This window comes from Ziziphus jujuba, chromosome 1 (assembly GCF_031755915.1).
Source record: "Ziziphus jujuba cultivar Dongzao chromosome 1, ASM3175591v1".
Classification (NCBI taxonomy): Eukaryota; Viridiplantae; Streptophyta; class Magnoliopsida; order Rosales; family Rhamnaceae; genus Ziziphus; species Ziziphus jujuba.
Genome location: NC_083379.1, coordinates 16,691,313 through 16,702,388, shown reverse-complemented (window position 1 = coordinate 16,702,388; position 11,076 = coordinate 16,691,313). Strand labels below are relative to the sequence as shown.

At 33.4% G+C, this 11,076-nt stretch overlaps 1 protein-coding gene across 2 annotated transcripts; it reads left to right on the top strand.

The window, feature by feature from the left end:
* The first annotated feature begins 325 nt into the window (after positions 1-325).
* LOC112490582 (uncharacterized) lies at positions 326-969 on the top strand. Of its 2 annotated transcripts, none has more exons than XM_025070616.2 (2): positions 326-395; positions 480-969. In XM_025070616.2, the coding sequence occupies exons 1-2, from the start codon at positions 366-368 to the stop codon at positions 933-935; spliced, it is 486 nt and encodes a 161-aa protein (XP_024926384.1). In that variant the 5' UTR covers positions 326-365; the 3' UTR covers positions 936-969. The 2 variants fall into 2 exon arrangements, with proteins under 2 accessions (XP_024926384.1, XP_024926387.1); XM_025070619.2 differs by having other exon boundaries at positions 339-395; positions 564-969.
* The last annotated feature ends 10,107 nt before the right edge of the window (positions 970-11,076 follow it).

The window sequence follows — 11,076 nt, the reverse complement described above, 5'->3', positions numbered from 1 at the left end:
ACAAATTAAACGAAGCACAAAATGCATGCCAAAATTAAATTGATAATTAGCGAAACATAATTTAAATTCAGCATTTGCAGCCTAAGGGGCAGGCTAGCTAGCTACGAATACAACATTAAGTGGTTGTTACTTATCATTCTCAATATCTTTTGTGTGATTTAAATTTAATATTAATTAAAATGAAAGTATACATGCATGATTTAGAAAACTTGTTAAACATCCAAATAACATTCAACCTACCCGCTCTTGATTTTACATACAACAGCTGTGAATAATCTCTACTTAAGAAGACAAAACCATTCCATTTTGATACACAATTAATTGCCTTATATGTTTTTTACCTTATTATAATCACCGTGGCCAGCATGGATACCAATGTGCAACCACCACAGGGGGTAAGCAATATTTCTGACTTCTATAAGCATATATATGTATACATAGAGTTGTCATAAATATATATTGAAAACATTTATTGGCAGCCCAAATTAATGTTCATGGTTGAATGGCTCAATTCTGTATACTGTGTTTCGGTTGGTGTTGATGCAACACTTTGGGATTTCAAGGAGAAGATTATGGTGGTGACCTCTGTGCGTGCAAATGACCAACAACTTGTGCATGGAGGAACACGGCTATCCGGGAATGATCGTCCAGTGAGATCTTTTGGAATAACTGGCCGTATAACTCTCCATAAGAAAATTCAAGTTACTGTGAAACATGCCGGCGGTGCTCCTGTTTCTATAGCAGTCCACAGTGGCATGACGGTGAGGCAGCTGAAACGGAAGGCCATCGACACTCTTGGCCTTGTCTTTAATGAGAATTACATTCTTAAACGACGGGGACACGGAGATCATTTGGCACTGGATGATAATTCGACTTTGGCGGCAGCCAATGTTAACAATGGTTGTGCTTTGGAACTTGTACTTATTAATAATTAGGAAAATATGAATAATGATCCTCCCTAGTAGGAGTCAATGATCCTCCTTATTAGGAGTTAATGAATTATATACAAGCAAACAATTAATATATAATAGCAGCAACTGTACGATTTACTGAAGTAATACACCCATCAATTGCACCGTAATCATGAGGATATGGCCCTTAAACTTGTTCAACATGTTAAATGTAGGATAACACGTTTTATTACCTTTTAAAATTACTTAATTTTGTTTTGGTTCTAAAATTAATTTCATCACATTGATACATTATTCCTCAAAATCTTTATAAATTACTTTAACTCAGTTAAAATTGAAGAAACTTTATAAATTACTTTACTTCAGTTAAAATTGAAGAAAATTATCAAATAAAGGTCATGTGTTACACATGTAACCCCCAGATTTGATTTTTTTTTTTTAATTTACTTTTTAGATTTTCCTCAAATTTTTTCCATTTAAAAATTCAAAAAAAAATTATATATATATATATATATATATATATATATATGAGAGCTTAAAAATATATAAGGTTAATATCAAATGCAGCACCTAAGGTTTGGCTAACGTCAATTTTTTTTTTGACATTTCAATTGCGGCCCTTATTTTCTAATACAATTTGAGGTTGCTTATCTCTCTCCTACGGGGTAATTGTGATTTACTTTATTACCCTTTATGATTAACTAAACCAAATTTTTTTTAAGTACTAAACAATATATTATAAATGGATAAAACAAAATAATATTAAAATAATTAAAATTATTTTTGGGTGAAGGAAATAATAATCATAAATAAAATTAAAGAGTAAAGGTGATTGCATTTCCCCTTCCCTTACCTTCCCCGGATGTGTGTGCCCCCTTCCCTTCTAAATTTTCCAATTCCATACTAGGATTTTATTAAAATAATAATAATAATAATAATAATAATAAAGAAGGTGAGGCTGGTGCCGAAGGCGAAGCCGAAGATCGAAGGAGGAAATGGATAAGTTGAGGCCATGGTGTGTGAGCCATTCGTGAAAAGAGCTTGAGCTTGTGTTCGGAACATTCAAATGTGGAGTAGTTAAAATGGAGGGTTCGGCTGAGGTTTGGTCTCTATTTGCAACAACCAAATTGAAAATAAGTAATAAATATTTTTTAAATTAGGGCTAATTAATTATTGTTATTAATTTTTGTTAGTGTAGCCTACTAATTCTATTCAACCCATTTATGAAATTACTATTTCTGGACCATAATTGATTTTGAAATTTTATATTAATTTAATATTTGATTATTCATATAATTATTAGTAAAAAATGGTTAAGTATTGAAGAAGAATGCATTATCCCACATAGTTTATAAGAGAAATGATGTGACAAGTATAAATGGAATTTGCTGAAGTAATGTAGGGTAAAAAGTCCGACATCAAAAATACAACGAGCGTATTGAGAAGCTCCTCGCCTATATATTGAAGTATCTTTAACATTTAAAGGAAGACACATTTATATACAACTACAAGACTCTAGACTATCTAGTTTATTCTTATTAGAATTTACCTTAATTAGTTAATTATTTTTAGTTGAAATTTTATTTTTAAAATTCTTTTATCATTAAGGCAATGGAACCATGTAGATTATTTTGTTCTCCAATAACCAATACAATTGTTTGAGTAGTTTGATTCAATTGGTATACATTTTTCTTTCTTTGAGTTGTTACAAGTTTGAAGTGGTATACCTGCATATTTAGAAGATAATAGATTGTTGGAAATTTTCCTAACATATTCCAATATATCTTTGTGGCATGCCTAGTGGGACAACGAGATTTAAACCATGGACAATGGTACAACTCAATCAATGTTTCAGGAATCTAACACTCATGATAGCAATAAGGAGGAAGAAGCTAGCAAATGATGTCCATCTAGGAGTCGATCCATGAGCTATCTTGAAACCTAAATGAGGGTTAAATGAAGATAGAAGCATTTCAAGAGACTCAACAATGGATAATAGAAGGCATTATAGATTTGTTACATCAGCAACTGTAAGTTACCCAAGCCTCATTGAATGATGCAAAGCCAACTGGCCAGGAAGAATTGATGTAAGCCTTTTTAGCCATACTTGAAGACAACATGTCGAGGATGGATGCACCAACCATTTCGGCTAGAAATAATAGAAATGAAGGAAGGACGGTTGTGCCAGGATGAGAATCAAAGCCATAATGTTAGAGATTGTACAGACCCCTCAAGCTGTGCCTCATACAATGCGATCTTTTCAAGTCGCGCCTTATTTCATGCAAGTCTCTTAGGTCGCATATAATGTTCATGGAGGAAAGGTAAACTTTCAACTTCATGTCTTCCCACCCATTCGGAATCAAGGCCACAGTGGGGGGCATGTTAAATAGTATGGCCAAAAATTTTTGTATGGTCAAATTGAAGAGCATCACTATTAGGCCGACTACCATAGCCTGGCATAGAGACACAGACATAATATTCAGAACTAGATAAACGATGGCTATGACATGGATAAAGAGGTCATTGAGACAATTATCCAGATGATCATCGGCCTTACATTTAGAAGAGTTTGTTAACCATCTTATAGAAGGCCCTACCTTGAGGTTATTGATTAGATAAAATTCTCAAGGGGATTTAGGTTTCCTAAATTCACTTTATTGTTGGGTGAAGAGTCCACTATGGAACATATAAAGCTCGTGAGATAGCCATAAAAAAAAAGATTAGTGACAATACTAACTTGGCCTGAAAAAGATAAAAATATACCAAAAAAACTAGAGTCACATCTATATGGCGCAAAGGGTAGACTAGAGAATTTGAAGAATATGGTTGAAGCCATGGCTAAGAAGGTTGTTGTCTCATTAGGAGCCAGTCTTTTTAAAATGAAGGAAAAATCAATGGTTTAAGTTACGAAGCAAAGCACGAAAGTTATCTTATACATAAAGAATTTGGATGATGATCTCATGAAGGAAGACATGATTGTTTCTTTTACCAACAAGAAGTTGACAGTCAAATTTAGAACCATGAATGAAGTGATTTGTAATATAATCGTTGTCTTATCACTAACATTTAAAGCTCACTCTAACCAAGTAAGTATGATGGAAGGAGACGTTGTTGAAGATAAAGATGTTAAGGCAAAAATTATAGAGGATGTTGAACCTCTAAAGAAGGAACTAGACTGTTACCTGTTTCAAGAGATCATTTTGAAGAAGCCAGTTGAAAGAATGGCACAACATTTGAAGCCACTCTATATTAATTCTTATTTCGATAGCATACCTATAAATAGAGTTTTGATGCATAATGGAGCTGCAATGAACATCTTACTAGCTTTCATGTTGGTCAATCTGTCCAAAAGTGAATATGACCTTATCCTAATCAAGTTGACAATTAGAAATTTCCAAGGAGGGGATACAAAGATAGAAGGTGTTATCCCAATAGACATTACTACGGGGTCAAGTCCATCATGACTGTTTTTCTTTTCTTTTTTTTGGTGGAGTCCAAATGCAGCTACAATGTCTTACTAGGTTGCAACAAGTTTGTATGTGCCATAATCCTTGCATCAAGTTCTATGGTTCTAAAAAGGCGAGGAGGTTAAGGTGGTTCAGGCTGATAGTCAACCTTTTTTAGTTAGTACCCATGTAGTCGAAGCTTGGTATTATGAGGATGAAGTTGGCCTCATCTAATTTTTTGACAATCACAAAGAAGCCCGCCCTACAGGGGTTACAGCCTGAAAATATATCAAAGAACTTTGTAAAAATGGAAAAGAGGTAAAGGATGAGCTAGCTCAACCAATAATAGCCTGCATATCATATTTGAGCATGAATGGTTCCCTATGAATATATGCCAAAAAAATGAGGAAGAAAAGACAGTTTTAGTTCAGGCCACCATCAGGAAGTTAATGGCATATATGATAGAAAAGAAGTTGGAAGATAATTTGGCTGTTGACTTGCTTGAATTTACTACGGAGGATGGTTCTAGTGTTGACATTGAATTAGAATTCATCTTCTATGAGTTTCAAATGGCACCAACTAAGCTAGATACTCTAAGGCCGAGGTTCAGAATTTGCTAATAGAAGTGAACTTGGAAACTAAAGAGGATCCTCGGCTAACACTAATAAGCAATTTATTGGAAACTGATTTATGGTTCGAAATCATTGAACTTTTGAAGGAGTTCAGAGACTATTTTGTATAAGACTACCATGAGATGCTTAGCCTAAACAAAAAGTTACTAGAACATCGTTTATCAATCAACAAAGGGTTTCCAAAGGTCATAGTCAAGTTGAAAGAGGAGATCGAGAAATTGATTAAAGTTAGTTTCATCAGGATAGCTCGATTTTGTAAAGTGGTTACATAATGTAGTCCAAGGAGTGCAGAAGAATGGAAAGTTCATGGTGTGTATTGCTTTTCAAATTTTGAATTTGGCTACACCCAAGGATGAGTATCCTATGCCTATGGTTGATTTGGTTGTGGATTGAGTGGTCAAATATGTAATTCTTTCCTTCATGGACAAACCTTTCAGATACAATCAGATTTTCATCACTGAAAAGGATGCAACAAAGATAATCTTTAGGTGTCCAATGTGATGGGAATATGCAAATGGGTTATCATGCTATTCGATCTTAAGAATGTAGGAACTACATACCAAATAGCATTGAATGCAATCTTCCATGATATGATTGGGGATCTCTTGGATGTTTATATTGATGATGTCGTTGAATATCAGAGGCCAATAAAGATCATGTAACCAATTTGAGAAAGACATTCAAGTAGATGAGAAAACACAAGCTGAAGATAAATCCCCTAAAATATTGATTCGGTTTCTTAGCAGGAACTTCCTAGATTTTCTGATCCATTGTAGGAGCATCGAGGTTGACAAAAATAAGGCTTAGGCAATTTTGAAAGCCAAACTGCCACTAAATAAAAAGGAGTTACAAAGCCTTATTAGATAAATCAACTTCCTTAGAAGATTCATCTTTAACACATCTGGAAAAAATTCAATTTTTCTCGCTAACTAAAGTTGAAGGATGAAGAGGAATCTGAATGGGAAAGTCATAACCAAGAGGCATTTGATCGAATAAAAGAATATCTAGCAAACGCATTTGTTATTATGCCTTCATGGCTTTATCTGAATATTACATAGTAGAAAATCAACTCATACAAAGTTTTAACGATATAATTCTTCAACATGTACCAAGGGAATTGAATTTTGAGACAAACAAGATGGCTTAAATATCTTCAGGAGTGCACATTTTTGCTGAGTTGACAGAGAAGGTCATAAGTATAGGGAAGAGGAATCTCTTAATGTTGAAGGAAAGATTCACAATGGAAGACATCTTTTATGTATTGATGGATGAAAATGACTAGAAACTTCCATTGGTAAGATATATAGAGAATCCTAGTGGAAAGAATGATAGAAAGATTCATCTAAAAGCATTTCAGTACGTTTTGTTTGACAAACAGTTTTGAAATACTTAGGCAAACATGAAGTAATATTGGTAATGGCTAAGTTGCATGAGAGTATCTGTGGTGCGCACGAAGTATGAATGAAAATGAGAATGTTGATAAGGAGACACAATTATTATTGAAATGCTATCATATCTGACTACATTAAATATGCCAAAAGATGTATGGCATGCTAGCGTCATGGACCGATACGGCACATCTCGGCCGTACCATTCAATCAAATAGTGAAGCATCCGCCATTTTGAGGTTAGGTTATGGATTTGATTGGCAAGGTATATTCTCTATCCACTGACTACTTTACTAAGTGGGTCGAAGCGCAACTGATGAAATCTTTAAACTAGGTCGATGTGGTCAAGTTCATCAAAGAATATATAATCCATAAGTTTGGTTGGAAACTATTACTGCCAATTGCATAACAGTGTTCATTGGTGAATCGATTGAGACATTTATAAAAAAAATAAGGCATCAAGCTTACTCATTCAACCCTGTATTTTGCTCAGGCTAATGGTTAGGCCAAGGAAACAAATAAAATTTTGAAAGGCATCCTAGAAAAAATGTACATGACATCTAAGGGATTGACAGAACTTGCAATCTGAAACTTTATGGGCTTATAGGACATCAAAGAGATCTGGCACTGTCACAATGCCTTTCAAACTAACGTATGGACATGATGTTATTCTACCCATGGAGGTATCTATGAGATCTCTATGAATTAGTGTTCTAAAATGCGGAAAAAGGTGCCACCTAGGCATGCCTAAGCATGACTAGGAGTGATGCTTTTAGATAAAGCCTTGCATAGTAGCAAGGCTTAGAAAAAAGAGACCAACGCTATGTTGACAGCCTAATGTGTGGCTAGGCGCTAAAAGGCATGAGCCTCTTTGTTCAAAGGTTTTTTTTTTTTTTCTAAGATTATTTTTTAAAAAATTGTTAAAAAAACAATTCATAAGAAACTAAAAAATAAAAATAAAAAAATAAAAAATATTATTAAAAAGTGGAAACTTTTTTAAGATTAAGTTTTTTTTCTTAAACAAAAAAAAATGAAAACATAATGTATAAGGATTAATGAATTAGAGACAAAATTTAACCAAAAAAAGGGGAAAAAATGAATTGGATGAAGATGTAGATATTGAATTAGAGTCCAAAAAAGAATTAGACAAGAGTTAAATTATGATAATAGCTAAATTATGTATTATTCTAGGAATTACTAGCTATTTGTATGTTTGTAATATATATATTTTGAAACTAATTTGTTGTTAGAAAGTTGAAAAATATTAATTTTCATAAATCTATTATGATCAATTACATACTAATTTATATTTATTGCATATATAAAGGTAATATAAACTTATATATATTTTGACATTTAAAATATGAATTACTTTGTTTATTTAGTAGCCTTATAACAATAAAAATAATAAGATAATTATGACATGCCTTTTCGTGCCAGGCTCGTAAGGCTTAAGGCTTAATCTTGCTGCCTTGCGATGCCTTACACTTTTAGAACACTGCTATAAATTATCCAGTAACATAATTTTACTTCGATTGAATATAGTCAATCCATGATGCAAGAGATAGAAGAATTGGACAAAGTAAGACTGGTTGCACAAGATCATCTCCATATACAAAAGAAAGCTATAGCAAAAGCATATAACAAAAGGGTGCAATTCAAAAACTTCGACGAAGGAGACTTAGTGTGGAAAATATTCCTATTAATTGGTTTCAAAGATCCAAGATATGGCAAATGGTCTCCTACTTAGAAAAGGTCATTCACTTAAACAAAATATTAGGGAAAAGGGCGTATTAACTTCAAGACATTAACGGTATAAAGCATTCCAATTCGATCAGCGGCCACTTCTTAAAGAAATTTTACTTGACTAGTTAGGAAGCACATGAAACATCAAAGACAAAAGAGATTAGTTAAGTGCATTAAATAGGAAATTAAGTCTTGTATTTTTGATATCATTTGGCATCAATAAAGTTTTAGGCCAAAATTACATGGCTATTATTTTTAATTCTTGTATTAAGCTTGGCCAATTTTGGCTACTTATAAGCTACAATTATTATACATCGAGTTCAAAGAACTTAGGCTTAAGATAATTATATTTTTGATCTCAAACAAAACTTAACAAACTGGAGTAGATGCAATTGCTTGATTGACAAATGGTTAAGAATAAATTTATTAAGAAGTCATAAAATTTAACAAATTGGTCTAGCAAAGTAAATAAATAATGTTACAATTGTCTAACATTTCCTAGAGAGGAAAAATAATATAAAAAGGCAACTACTCTCAAAATACATCATAAGCTGATTTCTTTGAAAGCCCTCTATAAATCATTACAATTCTAGATGATTTCTTAAGCTTGTGATTTCTTGTTCCTAGTTTCTTTGATCTTCTTTTTGGTATTGATAAGTTTCTCTTTAACAGAAGTGGCCTCGCTAGACAAGTTTTTGGCATGATTTACCTTTCCTTTGAGATTAGCTTCTATAGTGTATAATTTTCCTTCAACTTCTCAATCTCAATAGCTAAAACAGTGGCTTCTTTCCTTTTTGTTGAATGGTTAGCATGCAAGGAAGCAAAATTAGCTTGAAGGTTAGAAAAAAGAAGCAGAAAGTTTTTGGCATCAATATCCCATTGTGCAAACAAAAAGGAATCGCGGAAAGTTTTTTGGCATCAATATCCAATTGTGCAAACAAAAAGGAATCCACATCCTGATAAAAAGAGGCATGGATCTTAGAGGAACAAAAACATATACTAGCATCTAATAAAGAAATTTTGCTAATGATGCCGAACAACCTGTTCAGTTTTTCCCATGTTTCATCTTTAGTTAGGCTTTAAAACCCCCTTTGAAAAAGGCTAAACATAATCAAAAGCGTTTTGGACCTTTTCATTTTAGAATCTTCTGCTTCTGTTTGAGTGACAATCGAAATTTCTACTAATGGAGTGTGTGAGACTGGTTTAGGTAAGTCATCAACATCAAGGAAAATATTCTCTCTAAGGTCAAATTTAGCCCAAAAAATAAAAGATTCCTGCATCATAAGATATTGGATAAAGAAAATTGTTTTGACATTTAAGATAACACGAAGTGTGAGCAAGACAAATACCTTGGATTTGTTTCCTATCGTGGCAGAGGAAGGTTTAGGGATAGAAATGAGGTCAGAGGGGCCATAGGCAAAGTGGAAGATTTAACTAAAGGAGAAGAAGAGTGTTTGTCCAAAGATTGGTCATTCTATCATGATCCAAAGAAATTTAATAAATAGATGCATGAATAGTAAAAAGAGTAGATCAAAAGGTGACATACCTCCATAATAACAATATGTATCATTTATCAAAGATAGATCGCCAGGAAAGGATAGGATGATAACCTTTTTATCTTAGCGTGCTCAATGTAGTTTTTTCCACATTTGTTGGTAATGTTAGTTTTAGTGCAAATTAAACTAAAACCACGTTATGGTACTGAAGTATACCTGAGTCGTGGGTGCAGGTTTATCCCATTTTTTTCATTTTTTGGAGGTAGTTTCATCAGCAAACTAGGGGGATAAAAGTTAAACATCAGATGAATAACCTACAAGTGTAAGATAGTTAGTTTAACTAAACCAAATTTGTTAAAGGTCATTTTGCATAAAATTTACCAATGCCTAGAGATTGTTGGAATGCGAAGGCAAAAACGGATCCATTATTTGCAAGGAACGACCATAACCTTAGTGGTGGGATTATGTTTGGAAAAGATACAGATATCGTCATCAAGACACCTAAATAGAGAATTTACAATGTTGGTCCACCAGTGGTTGAGGTTCCAAGTGGTATTAGGATTATTCAAGAAGAGGTTGTATTTGAAAGAATAACTGGATTGCTTGAAGGTACTATTGCATTTCTTGAATTCATCAATTGAAGAAAAAGATAGCCAATTTATGGAGCAAAGATTGTGAGAAGACACCCATAGTATGGGAATAACTTGGCAAAGATCAAATTATTTAGCTATGTGAATGTATCATTTTATCACTTGCATTGAAGGCATACAAAATATGTACCTACACAACCACAAAAGAACAAAAAAAGGGTGTTCTTAGTTCAAAGATAGTTTGTCTTTGCCTTGAATGTTCTTCAAGAAGATTCATGCTTTACGAAATTAGCTTCTTCATAATGCAGTAAGCCAATTCAAGATAGAGGAGTAATGGATAGAAGTTTGCCATGAGATTTAAGGTCGAGCAAAATAGCTATATCCATCAAAGTCGATGTCATCATCCTAAACTTAAAATTGAAAGTATTGATAACAAAAGACCAAAAACAAAGTGTAGTGGCAGTGAAGCCTTTATCACAAGGGATGTCAAGATAAGATAGACATATCTCAGCATAGATTCCAAATCTTTTCTTGGTACTACCTTAATAGAGGTCCAGATGATCTACCCATGCAATCCACTCCTAAGTTATGATTAGCCATAACTTGAAAGGTTTGGAATCTTTCCACTTAGCTCAATCCAAGGATGCTAAGGAAAGTGGTAGAACTCTATCTAGAAAGTTTGGAATACACAATCAACTTCACAAGGCATTTTGTCTTTCTATCAAGAACCGAGACTAAATTCTTTGTAGAGTTGGATCCTCTCAATCAAGATCTTTTCATCAATAGCATCTTTGGTGTGATTGATGGCATGCTCAAGTTGTTCCACATATGATAGTTTTTCTTTATTAGTAGCCTACAAAGAAAGAA

Bases quoted from the DNA above. Each gene is read 5' to 3' on its own strand.
- LOC112490582 (XM_025070616.2), top strand. From the start codon at position 366: ATGGATACCAATGTGCAACCACCACAGGGG. The intron at 396-479 runs GTAAGCAATATT...ATTTATTGGCAG, and splicing joins ATGTGCAACCACCACAGGGG to CCCAAATTAATGTTCATGGT.